General features: G+C 51.3%; 1 protein-coding gene across 1 annotated transcript in view; it reads left to right on the top strand.

The window, feature by feature from the left end:
- Nucleotides 1-2,141: 2,141 nt before the first annotated feature.
- The window catches only part of UBE2H (ubiquitin conjugating enzyme E2 H), a 45,387-nt gene continuing 34,393 nt past the window's right edge, over nucleotides 2,142-13,135 (top strand). Inside the window, exon 1 of the mRNA XM_066182630.1 lies at nucleotides 2,142-2,426. Coding sequence (XP_066038727.1) covers nucleotides 2,374-2,426 — 53 coding nt within the window. The 5' untranslated portion in view covers nucleotides 2,142-2,373. The remainder of the gene's footprint in view (nucleotides 2,427-13,135) is intronic.

Here is a 13,135-nt window from a genome sequence, read left to right as displayed (position 1 = left end):
AGTTGTCACCTTTGCCTGTTGTGGGTGTTTTTCCATTTGGCCTCAATCCTACTGGTGGCCAGTTTGGGGTGATAAATCCCCCGGGTTGGAGGGTGGGATGCAGCCAAAACCTGGGAAGAGGTGAGTTTCCATGGCTTGTGCTGCTGGTGTCACCTCCATCCTTGAGGATATTGGGGAAGGGCTGAGATTCTCCTCCCTCCAGGTCAGTGAATGTGGGTGAGGGCACAAGGATATGTCATTCCTTTCCTTTTTTTTTTTTTGAGGAAAGGATCTCCTGCCTCCATTTCCCCAGCTCCAAGGTTTCATCTGTTTCATCCCCTCGGATGGATTTGGGGATTCTGGCTGCCCTGTGCCTGGGAATGCAGTGGCTGCCTTGGTCAGGGCTGATCCTGGCTCTCCCTGAACCCCAAAACTGCCTACCTGGGGGCTTCTCCGGGGATGCACCGTTTTGGGATTCTGCCCTCGTGGGTAATGACCCCACAGGAAGCGGCAGGGCCGGAATTTGGGTGGATTCCCTTCCTTTCCTGAGGGGGTTCTAATTACGGGGCCCTAACGAGGGGCTGCTTCACCCCATGGCCCCACTGGGCTGGGAGTTGGGGTGGGGATGGGGACACCCCCAATCCAGAGGGGTGAGGATGGGCTGGGAAGTGCCTGGGATGGGTGTGGAAGAGCCCCTTTTCCAGCTGCCTGGACCTACAGATCCCCCATCCCCAACAGCCCGCCATGGTTTCCCCGTTCCTTACATCTCCCTGGAGCTCTGGCTCCCTCATTTCCAATGGTTTTCAGCAATTCCTTATGGCTCCTCCTCTATTCCCTACATTCCCTATCCATGGATTCTCCTGGCTCCCCTTCCATCTCTGTTTTGCTCCCTGATCAGGGAACCATCCCACAAATTATGGGATGCATCCAATCCAGGGAGGATGATATCCCTGTTCCAAGGTGGGAAAGGCCAGCCACAACCCCTCCATCCCTAATTTCCAGACCTAAGAGTGCTCAGAGGATCCCCCAGATTCCCTCAGCACCCACATTCCAAGGTTTGGGTGCTGTAAGAGTGGCCTTAAAGTATTCCAAGGCTGTCGTAGTCTCTGATATCCTGGAATAATCCCTGTTGCAAAATCGGTGTTTCACAGATGAAATAGAAGCATTCTTGGAATGCTTCTGTTATGGTAAAATCCCTTTTTTCCTTGTCCAGTTCTCCCAGTTGCTTGGAAGCAGTCAGGGAATATTGTGGCCTGGGAAATACAGGATCCTCTATCCCAAGTTTTCCAGCTGCTCTGCTCAAATACAACCTTGTTCCCCTGCCAAATTCCTCCTGGAATGTTGGGTGTGGATTTGAGTCCCCTCCGGTGGTGTCACCTCCTGGAGCTTTTTGGGATTCTTTGGCTGTGTCTCCTCCCCACGGGGAGAGGGGAGGAAGCAGCGGGGCAGATTTATGGGATGATGCCGGGGTCAGGAATGTGGGGTGTGGAGGTCTCACAGCGGAATCCCGTCGGTTTGGGAGACACCCATTAGTGCCGTCATCATCCGGGTGGGTAAACTGAGGCACCGGGAAATGCTTTGCCGGTGTCACACCGGAAATCTGGAGTGGTGACTCCTGCTGTGAGGCCTGGCCGGCTGCCGCATTCCTGCTGGGATTGAACAGGATTGCCACGGGCAAACTCCGTATTCTGACCCTGGTGGGAATGGGAAATAGGGGAATAGCGGGGCATCAGAATCTATGGGGAACAAGGGACATGCTGGGAAAAGGGGGAGCCATGGGGAATTGTGGAAAACCAGTGGAAATGGGGGAGCCACGGGGAATTGCAAAGCCCTGACATAGGTGCACCCCATGTTCTATGTGGTGGTTCCCTGGCCATGGTGGGAACGGGAAAAATGGAAGTGGGGGAATAGGAGGAGTGTCAGAACCCATGGGGAACGGGAGAGATACGGGGAGCCGCGGGGACTTGCGGGAAACATTGGAAAGGGAGGAACTGGACTTTGCGGCCCCAGCGAAGCCTCGAACCCGCGGCCCATCCATTATTTCCCCGTCCGCCTCCCTCCATCAGAACTACAACTCCCGGCGTGCCTCGGGGCCGGCGGAGCGTTGAGGGCGCGGCCAATGGTAGCGCCGCGGGGCGGTGACGTCACCGCGGGTGACGTCAGGGGTCCAGAGAGAGGCTGGGGCAGAGGCGGCCGGAGCGGCTGAGGGAGCGCGAGCGGCGCGGGGGGGGGCCCTGTCGGCGACAGCGGCGACAGGAGCGGCGACAGCGACAGCAGCGGGTCCCAGCGCCTCGCGGCTCGGCGTTCCCCCGCTCTTTTCGGCGCCGGGCGGCCCCGGCCCGCGGCGGCGGCGCTGACAGCCCGCCCGGAGCCCCGGGGGCGGCCGCGGCCACCATGTCGTCCCCCAGCCCGGGCAAGAGGCGGATGGACACCGACGTGGTCAAGCTGTATCCTTGCCGTGCCCCCATCCCGGGCCCACGGGAGACGAGGATTCTTCCCCCCCCACCCCCCCCCCCCGCACGGCCGGGCCTGCAGACGGGTGGGAGGGCGGGGGGCACGGGGGAGCCCCCCCTCGGGGTCGCCCCCCAAACCCCCCCGTTCGCAGCCCCTCGGCCTCTCCCCGGAGCTGGGGGTTGGATCTGCCCCCTCCTCCTCCTCACCAGGGGAGGCCTAACCCCCCCCCTTGTGCCGTATTTTGGGGGGTTTAACCCCCTCTGTGGCTTGACAGGCTGCCCTGGGGGTGTCTCTGCAGCCCCCGCCCTTGGTGCTGCCCCCCTCAATCTGGGTGCCCCGCACCCCGCCTCGCCTGCCCTGGGGAGGGCGAGCAAGGGGAGAGCAGTTCCAGCAGCCACAGCCCAAAGAAAGGCTTTTGTGGGGTTTCTTATTATTATTTATTCCCCCATTTCACCCCTGGGTTCACGAAGCTTCTGGTGCCGGCTCAGGGATTGAATTTTTTGGGGAGGATGGGGTTGGGGGGGGGGGAGTCCCTCGGGGTCTGGCTCAGCAGACCCAGGGGTGGGTGAAGGGCGTCAGGGCCCCAGCCCGACTCCCAAGAGGTTTATGTAACCCTCCAGGTTCGGTTAGAGGCTTTATTACTTTTTATTTTTCCCCTTCTTCCTTCATAGGTCTGTTTATATTTTTCCTCCTTGTTTTTATTCCTGGCCCTTTACGGGGCGGTGAATCCCCTTTTTTTTTTTTTTTCTCTCTGTCTGGAGAGTGGGTGGCGTTGAAAAATACCATTGGGAATTCGGTCCTAGGATTGTTTTATTAATAGTTTTTGTTTACAAGGTGGCGGTGTGAGCCGGGAGAGGGTAGGAATGACAAGAGTGGATGAAATGTTTCTCGGATCTGTCGCCTGAACGTGCCCGACCTCCCTCAGCAGGACTCGGGGCTGGTGGCTTTGCCTTGGTGGTGTCGAGGGGGTCGAGGAACGGGTCTGATTTAGTTCCCAGAGAGAGATAAACAAACTTATCTGGATCTGGTGGTGTTTTTTTGGAAAGGAGTGGAGGGGGGGGCGGGGGGAGGGAGGGAGGAGCAGCAGCAGCGCTCCTGTTTGTGGCTTATCGAAGGAAACTTGTGTCTGACGTTCGCCCTGCGCCTTTTCTCCCCACAAAGCTGCTCTCGGGTGTATTTTTCGCCCTGTTTTTAAGCAAATAGGAAACGAGTCCCGATGGTGCTCGAATCGGAGCTATTTTTATCCGGGGGTTTAAAGTTACACACATGTCAGACTCCGCCAATTGCGATCGATGCTTAATCGCACCGGGAGGAGGGTCGGGAATTCCAGCTGTTTAGTGAGGGGGGGGGAAAAACCTTTCTTAGGGATACCCTGGAAAGGGCTCTGGGCCAGAGAGGGGCCGAGGCCCGACCTGATCTGCTGCTGCTCTGTTTCCCTTTCCCCTCCCCCTCTCTTTTCCTTTTTTCTTCTTCTTTTTTTTTTTTTTTTTTTTTTTTTCCCTCCCCTTTTTGTTCGGTTCCTTGCTGGCATCTCCAGCGATCGCAGCATTTTGGAGGACAAAGAGCAGGTTTTTTTTTTTTCCCTGCGAGGTGGCTTTGCCGTGTGTTTTCTAGGAGCTTGGGTAGGTAGAAAAGCCCGGAATATCTGGGATTCCTCTCGGTGCTGGGGAGTTTTCTGCTCTGCTCTTTCTTCCCCAATGACAAAAGGAACCCTAATGGCATTTCCAAAAAGCCAAGCCCCTTGTTGTGGGCTCTGCTTTCCTTGTTTTCCAAGGAGGGTGAGAGGGTTAGAGCAGTCGGTCTCCTGCGGACAACAAACTTAGGAAGTTGGATGTGTCAGATGACTCCTCGGCACTCCTCCCTCCCTCCCTCGCTCCCCTCCCTCCCTCCGCTGCCTTTTTTTTGTTTGTCTGCCTGACTCGCCCGGGGTGAGCAGCTCGCTAGGCCCCGGCTCCCCAGACGCTTCCCTGGGGAATCTTCCCCCTCGGGAAGCTGATCTGAAATCGGCCTCTCCTTTGAGACACGGCAGCGAGGAAGGTCTCGGTGGTGGCCAGAGGAGAAGGGACTCGTCTGAAGGAATGTGCTTGGAGGCAGCTCCTCCTGGGGGCTCCCAGGGTTTTGTTGCTGTGTAGGGTTTTTGTTTGGGTTTTTTTTTTTTTCCTCCCCCCCTTTTTTTGCTGCCGTTTTCGTTACAGTTTTCCCTTTTCATCCCCTTTCCACGTCTCCAACGGTGAATAATCGTGTGGATTTATGGCCTGCCAAGGGCTACCTTTCCCGGCAGGGAGGGGGCACCGAGCAGGGTGAATAACACTCCTGCCTTCTCCTGCTCTGACAGGTTTAGGAGCCGAGCGAGGTCTTTTTATGATTCCTATTTTCAATCCCAACACGTCCGTGTCCTTTTGTGGATGCCTCTTTGTGAGGAAAGGAAGGGAAGGGGAGAGGTGGCCGCTCTCCGAGGGGCTGCAGGAAGGGCAGAGCTCTGCGGGAATGTGTGGAGCTGATGTTTAATAATCTCCTGGATGAGGATGTGCTCCAACTCCCCCGTCACTCATTGTCTCCCTCCGGACCTGGGTTTGTGCTGCTGAGGCTGGGAAAAGAGAGCCATAATCCCTCCTCCCCCTTTCTGGGGGGCTCCAGCCAAAGTTTCCTGGGTAACTTGTGACCCTTCAGAGTCAGGGGTTGAGCAGGAAGGCTCCGTGCTCCCCAAAACACCCAGACCTGCTCACCAGCAGCCTGGAAGCCCAGGGTTATCCCACTGGGAAGCCCCCAGGCTCCAGGCCAGGCCTCTCCAGGTAACTCCCACCCCATAGACGACAGAACTGGGGCTCCCCTTTGTGGTTCCCCCCACTTTTGGGGCGAGTGCCAACCTCGGAGCCTCGGTGTTTGCAGGGAAAAAGGCCTCGAGCTCTCGCAACTCCGCGGATTGGCTGCTCTGTTACTACCCGGAAACCGGGCCCGGGGCGGAGCGAGGCTGCAGCTGATGGGGTGCCCCTGGCAGGGTGTTTACACCCACCCCGGCACCCCCATCCCACCCCCGAACCGCGGGGTTATTTCCCCTTCCAACCCCGGGGTTTATTGTTCCGTGGCCGCTCCGCTCGCAGCTTCCCCCTGGGCCGGGAGTTTATTTAGCGCTGATTTATTTTTCCTCCTTTTGTGGAGAAACGCTGCTGGCTGCCTTGTAAGTCCCCCGAGCTCTATTTTTAAGCGTCAAGAGCTGGAAAAGGGAAGTGTCACCCTGTTTTGTGCCTGAAAGGAATTATAAATAGTGGCCAGCTTTGTTTGAATCTCCCCCTGTGCTGCCCGGTTTTGCAGAGCTGGGGGTTTGGGAGGCGCTTCGGGAGCGTAATTCACCGAGCCTTGCCCTCCCCTGCTAATTTTAGGCTCGTCCTGAGTCAAGGAGAATAAAGGTCCAAAGCTCCTTAGTTTACCTGCAGAGCAGTTTTGTAATCTCAAAACTCCCCCCCCCAGTGTTTGCTCCGTCGAGGCAAAGGGTAGGACAGAGTTTACATTTGGGATAAATTCCTTTTTTTTCTGGTCATTATGGGCTTACACCGCGCTTATCATCCCACTTGAACACCTTCCAAGAGCGGCGTTGAGCAATCGCGGGGGGGATCACGTGGCTTTGTTCTCTTTGGCCTGTCCCCAGGGAAGAGCGTGTGCACTGGAATGTCTTGTTTTGGTAGGGTTTTGGTGGGGCTTTGTTGTTTTGTTGAGGGTTTTTTTAATTATTATTATTATTATTTTTATTTTGTTTTGTTTTAAAGGATGGATATTTCTGGAAACTTTTGAATGTAAATTTTCGGATGTCACGCTACCGGCTTCTTTCTGCTCCACTTCTGGGGCTGCGTTTTTAATGAGGCCTCCAGGGATGAGGGGGAAGCGTGTGGTGATGCTTCAAAATGCACAAAGACGTGGCAGCAGCCCCTTCCCAGAACTGGGAGAACCCCCCCCCCTTCTTTTTTTCCCCAGAAATGCTGTCACAGGTGGTGGTTTATAAATCAAATCAGGTAAATGTGGCTTGGGAGGTGGTGCCTGTCTTTAGGAGAACTCGAAATCCATAAATCTCTGCCCAAACCAAACCAACTGGAGGGAAATAAATAATCTTTGTTGCCTAAATGACAACTTCCCAGGGTATCATCTTGTTGCTTTTAGAGCAGAATTCAGTGCCTTTTCTGGAGGCTGGATGGGTTTGGTTTTTTTTTCCCAAAAAAATTGGCTGGAGCTGGAAGTTCATTTTCCCTTTGTTGCCTTGTCAGCTGGATTGGGGAGGATTTGGGAGCTGGAGCTCCTGGAGCAGACCTGAAAGCCAAGTGCACCTGTTTAATCATGGAATTCAAACTGGGAAATATGGATTTGGTTAGGGCTGCTTGGAGCAGAGTGCCTGCTGGGGCCTGACATGCCAGCCCTGCTTTGAAAACAATAAAAAATAGGAGTAATTTTAATTATTTCCCCATCTCATTTCCTAGACTTGGAGCAGAGATTTTTGGAATACTGAGTAGTCTGGCAGGATGATGCTTCCCAGATTCCCAGTTCTGAAGTGCCATTAGAGCACTAAATGCTGATTCAAACAAATTCTAGAGGCCTTTGCTTTGTCTTAACAATTTAAAAACCCCCAAAGTGAACACGGGATTTCAAGGAAAACAAACGTTCCCTGTAAAATGGTGGCCTTGCTCTCCCCTCCACTGGGTCCAGGAGGTTGTGCCAGCTGTTTTTCCTGGCTTTCCTTGGGAAGCTGTGCTTGGATTTGTAGTAGGGGATTGTTTTTAAGTGTCATCAGGACTATTTTACAATCCCCGGTGAGCTTTTGGAAACATCTCGCGGAGTGACTCCCACGTGCTGTAATGGGAGCTCAGAGCTGAGCTCCCGGCCCTGCACACCCTGGCAGGTCCCAAGATTTTGGGTGAAGCAGGAGATGCCCCTCAATGAAGCTTTTATTGTTTCCTTTACCAGGGGAAATTAATCTTTGTGCGAGTGTTTTGTCCTGGTTCTGGTTATCGTTGCGCACTGGCATTAAATTACAGGTTTTTTAAAATAAATTCCTCCTTCAGACTCACCTTTAATTCCTGTCCTACCCTGTCCCTGGAGCAGACAGTCTGGAAGCTGAGGGAATAAATCCTGGAAGGTGCCTCCATGGGAATGCCAGCACAGGGGGGAGATACCTGAGGATGGAGGTGATTCCCAAAGGGACAACTCCCTGCACAACATCTTGGGCAGGATCCCTGCCCCGTGTTCTGGGGGAAGCAAAAGCGTCCTTAAACTGGAATTTTTTTCCTTTTTGTTTCCTTGGGATTTTTCTACCTAAACTAGAAGTCTTGATAGACTTTTTCCCTCTTTGTTTCCTTGGGTGTTTTTTTTCTAGATTGAAAGCCTTGATCGACTTTCCCCCCTCTTTGTTTTCTTCTTATTTTCCCCTAAATTTGAAGTCTTGATAGACTTTTCCCCCCTCTTTGTTTTCTTCTTTTTGTTTTCCCCTAAATTTGAAGTCTTGATAGACTTTTCCCCCCTCTTTGTTTTCTTCTTATTTTCCCCTAAATTTGAAGTCCTTGTAGACTTTTCCCCCCTCTTTGTTTCCTTGGGTTTTATTCCTAAACTGAAAGTCCTGATAGACTGTTCCCCTCTTTGTTTCCTTGGGTTTTATTCCTAAACTGAAAGCCTCGATAGACTTTTCCCCTCTTTGTTTTCTTCTTTTTTTTTTTTTCCCTAAATTTCAAGTCTTGACAGATTTTCCCCCTCTTTGTTTCCTTGTTTTTTTTTTTTTTTTCCTAGATTGAAAGCCTTGACAGACTTCTCCCGTTTATTTCCTTGGGATTTTTTTCCCCTTCCATCAAGGCAGAGCAGCAGGAACGGGGCTTTTGGGAAGGGAAGGTGCCACTGGAAGCACCCAGAGCTGGGTGCAAGTGTCACTGAACGTTCTCAGCACCTGTTGGTGCTCGGTGCCCTTCTTAAACCATGATTTAATCAGAGCCATTCCCGGGATAAACACATAACAGGTTGTTGTTAAGGAAGGAGAGAGCCCACAGTTAAAGTGACAGGCTCCCATATGGAGCAGATTCCCAGCCAAATTCCTCCTGGTTTCGCTGTCTGCTTAAGTCAGAGGTGATCCCACGCTGAGGCAGAAGTGCCTGAATTTTTCCTGCTGTCCTGGACTTTATTCGGGCAGCAAAAAATGCTGAATAACATTTTTATTTATTTCATTATTATTTTTTTTAATACGAAACGTGAATTACAGATGTGGGTGTGCGTATCAGAGCCTCATTGTGTGTCTTGCTGTGTGCATTCATCTTCCCTCCTTTCACTCCCTCCATTTCCCTGTGGATTTTGTCCATGTATTTCTGGAATAATGAACACAGAGCCCCGCTCTTTGTTTTTCCTCACCAAAATAGAGCTCGCGTGACTGAAGGATCATCCGACCTTGTCATCTCTGCTTTCCACTGGCTCGTGCAGCCCGTGTGGATTCCAGCAGGAGCCTCTGGATGGGCTGCTGGACGGGGATGGATCCCCCAGCACATCCCAGGGAAATGGGCTCACTTGGTTTTGTTGCTGGTTCTCGCTTTTTTTTTTTTTTTTCCCCCTGTTTTTTTTCAATTCCTTTGTTGTTTTTTTTATTTCACCTCCTTGGGCTGCTCAGAGCTGTTTGTGCCTTGGTGTGGATACACCTGGAATGCTGGAGAGGAGTGGAAGGATGCAGTCAGTCTCTTCCCAGGCTTTTCCATCTGCTGTTCCCCCCTCATCGCATCCCCTTTACCACCCCTCACCTCCAACTGCTGCCTGCTCATCCTCGCTCTCCACCTTTTCCCAGCTCCTCAGCCTCCCTAAGGATCTGCCCGAGATTGAGATTGGATTTAATCTCTTGGAAAACAAATGGTTTTGCTGCTTCTTATGTCTCCAATAACGACTGGCTTGGTTCTGGATTCAGGACTTGGCCGCTGTTTTTATTTTGCAGCTTCCAAGAGGCCATCCTCTAATCTTAAATCACTTCCCTGATTCCCTGGAGCAAATTGATTCAGCCTTCCAGGAGAAGCCAAATCACTGCCCAAATCACTTGGAATGAGGTGTTGCAGAGCAGGGGAGGGCTGGATCCCTGTGGATCGTTTGTAAACAGAGCTGGTGGTCTGACTTGAATCCCTTTAAACTGGGAATTACAGAGCAGGGCTGGTTATCCTGCCTGATGCACACCCAGGAGGTGATGGAGGCTCCCAGATATTCGTGACTCAGCGTGAGGAAGGGGTAGAGCCATTTTGGATTGGGTTTTTTGGTTGTTTTTTTTTCTGAGGGTCAGGTGCTGCTTTCCAGAAATTGCTGCATTTCCCTGTGCGTGCTTTCCTTGGAATCACTGCAAGAAACCAGCATAAAATATTTTTGTTTTCTTAGGGATTGTACAAATAGAGTGTCAGGGTGGATTATTCTGAAAGGTTTTGCAATCTCGGGCTTTAGTTGTTTGGGTTTTGTTTTTTTTTTTTGGTGTTGTTTCCTTAAAAATGAACGTTTTGAATTCGTTAATGTTTTCTTTTGGAGAAAAAAAAAATTCTACATTTATGACAGTTGCTGCTTTTTAGAGGAGCTTGACCCTGGAGGCTTTGTGTCATTCCCTGTGAAAGGCTGAGGTTAAAAGCTGACAGTTGATTATTAAATAAACTTTGCATTGTTTCCCAAATTCCAGGGGGCTTTTACCTGGCTTTGAGCATGGCAGGAGGGACTTGGGGTGGAAATTAGAGCTGTGCGGGGATTCTTGCTGCCTTCTCAGCTTCACAGCTGATTGTTTCTAGGCACTGGTGTGTGGATCTTTTCTAAAGCCTGGCTTGGGACAGGCTGCGGGAATGGGAGGAAGGCTGAGGTGGTGCCGTGCATAATGAAGGAATGGCATTGAGGGAGGAGTAGGAGGAATCCGGGCTCCCTGCTCCTAGCCCTGCAGCCAGGAATGCCTTTGAAAGGTTGAGCTTGAGGATGTTTGCACCAGGGACAGGCACTGGTTGGCTGTAAAATCCAGGATTTTGATAAAACAAAACAGATTTTAGGGTGGGATCAGCTTTTTACACAATTCACCAAGCGTAACCCCTGAAAAAGTAGAAACCAGTGTGTGACACTGAGCCTGAGTGTCCCAGATTAACCTCCGCCGTGGTAGATTAATGGATGCAAAGTTGAAAAGATTGATAAATTATTAACTTAACCACGCTGGCAATTCTTTTTTTTCTTTTTTTTTCCTGTGGGCTGTGGTGCTTTGTTTTGTCTCGGTGCTGGCAGGTCCGGGCCTGCTCCCAGAGCTGTGTCCGAGGAGACACCCGATTTTTGCAGCAGAAAAGCTGCATGAGAACACAACCCTGGCTTGTCTGAGCAGAGATTGAAAATCATTTTGCTCTTCAAAGGACTTTCTAAATCAAAATGCTGCTTTAAAACTGGGCTCCGAAGGTTTTGGATCATCAGCGTGGCCATGATTGAAGAGTTAAGACTCCTCTTGGTTTTATGGAGCGAAGCTGCTCCTTTAAGCCTGGCTCAGTGCAGTGTGAGTGGTTTGAAGCCAGATCTTCTTTTTTTTTTAGTTTGAAAAGGACGAGGTTTACCTTTCAAATGTGGAATTGTTGCCTTTTTAAAACATAATACTGGGAGGTCTGCGCGGAGAGGAACCTGGAGGAGCAGAACATGGGATCAGGGGGTGTGTGGGTGGGAAGGACTTTAAAGATCATCCAATTCCCACCTAAACCAAGGGCAGGGACACCTTCCACCATCCCAGGGTGTTCCACATCCAATCCAGCCTGGCCTTGGACAGTTTTAGGGATGGGAAACCCACACTTGCCTGGACAGCAAGAACGTGACATGGAATTGGTGAGAGATGAAACCCAAAACTTCCCTTTGGCTCCTGGCCGTTCCCAAACTGATTTATTCAGGGAAAATCCTTCTTTATCCTTTTTTTTTTTTTTTAATTATCCTTTTATTTCCCTGGTTTTTCTTCCTTTTTGGGAATGGGGGAGAGGAGGTTTCTCCCTGCTGCTAAATCGGGTGAAAGCTGCTCCATCAGGGGAAGCCACAGCTCCATCACCCCTCTCCTTTCTGCTGAAGGCGACTGAAACTGGTTTTGTTTTCCTTCTGTCTGATGCCATTAATTCAGACTCGGTGACCTTCCCTACCCCCCCTCGGATCTCCAAAGCCAACAGGGCTGGACCCGGTTTCACATGGCAGCCAGGCAGGTTTTCAACCTCACAATGCCCCGGCTGCTTTCCCGCTGAGCTCATGGTGCCCGTGGCTCAGCAGCACTGGGATCCCTTCCGAAGGCACCCACATCCCCCTTTGGCTGTGCTGCTGAATTTTAGCAACTCTAAAAACACAGAGTCAGGTTTAGAAACCAGCAAGGGCTTTGTTTGGATAAGAAGGCAAGTCAGGGGCTGATTTCCACTAGTTTTGGGAATGGCCTTGCTCGGGAATCCTCAATTCCAGGGTCAACAGGGCTGAAATAAAGGAACAATCCTTCCAGGAGTGCAGCAGTTTTCCTGGGAATGTCAGATCTCTGAGGTGACTCAGCGTGGTTACACTGATTTATTCCTTGCTGCTCCTGAAGGCATCTCCTACTTTTTATTTCCCACTGTTTTTGTTGGGCGGTGTTTTTGTTTTTTCATTTGAGGCTGTGTCAGTGTTTGAATTGAGGGAGGCAGTGGAAATAAGGAAGCTGAATGATCCGTGTGCTTTGTTTAACATCGTTGGTAACTTAATACTCCTGGCTCAGGGGAGGAATCCGTGCCTGGAGATTGGAGGAAAGCTCAGATCCCGACAGGAGAATGTGCTTTGAAGAAGGGTGGAGGGAACACAGGGCTGGGTTGAAAAGTTGGGATGTCAGAAATCAGATCCCGGTAAGTCAGAGCCAGAGCCTGTGTTCCTTGAAAGGGAAGGTATGTGAGGAGGTGTTAACTCACCCTGCTCCCACTGGAGCTGCTCCACGCTTTTTTAAACTCCTGTGCCTCCTGTAAAAGCTCCAGGGTCTTGGATTGAAACAGATTCTGTCGTGCTCACGACTGCTGAGAGGGCTGCACGTTACTCAGAATCCTCTGGTTTTATTACTTCGTGGTTTCTGCCCCGCTTTGTTTGGCGTTGCCACGAGGAGATAATTTTAAATGCTTGCCCGATTTGGAGCAAAAAATTCCCAGGAAATAACCACGTTCTGCAAACTGGGCAGGAGGCAAAACCAGTGTGTTTTACACGTGGGGAAAACCCCAACACCAGTGACGGGGTGGGAAGTGCCTCAACCCCCCAGTTTGGCGGGGCTGAAGAAGTATTCCCATGTAATTTTAGCAGATCAGTTAAACCGTGAGCCCCGCTTGAGTCACTGGTCACCGCTTGAAGTAAAACCGAGACTTGAGCCTTGCCAGATGAAACAAGAGATCCCCTAAAAGTGAGCAGGTGAGCAATAACTGGCCCTGATGGATCCCTTTCATCTCTGGGAAGGCCCTATTTTGCATTTCAAGGTTTGCAACAACTTCGCTTTTGCTCTGAAATCGGGAAATTCGCTGGTTGAAACCATCTACCCCCAGCCTGGTGCTAAACTCAGTTTTACACGTTTAGGGAATAGATGGTGGAGGAGAGGGATGTGTCTGGTTCTTCTGGTGCGTCCCAGATCCTGGTGTTGGGATTTGGAGCTGCTCTCCCTGACCTGCATCACAATTCCTGCCCTCACACCTTTCATTTGTGCAGCTCCTCGGGTGTGCTCCCAAACTGC

This window comes from Chamaea fasciata, unplaced genomic scaffold (assembly GCF_029207755.1).
Source record: "Chamaea fasciata isolate MVZ Bird 193981 ecotype frontalis unplaced genomic scaffold, bChaFas1.0.hap1 SCAF_5, whole genome shotgun sequence".
NCBI lineage: Eukaryota > Metazoa > Chordata > Aves > Passeriformes > Sylviidae > Chamaea > Chamaea fasciata.
Note: the sequence above shows the minus strand (reverse complement) of the source record. Positions and strands in the feature narration are given on the sequence as shown.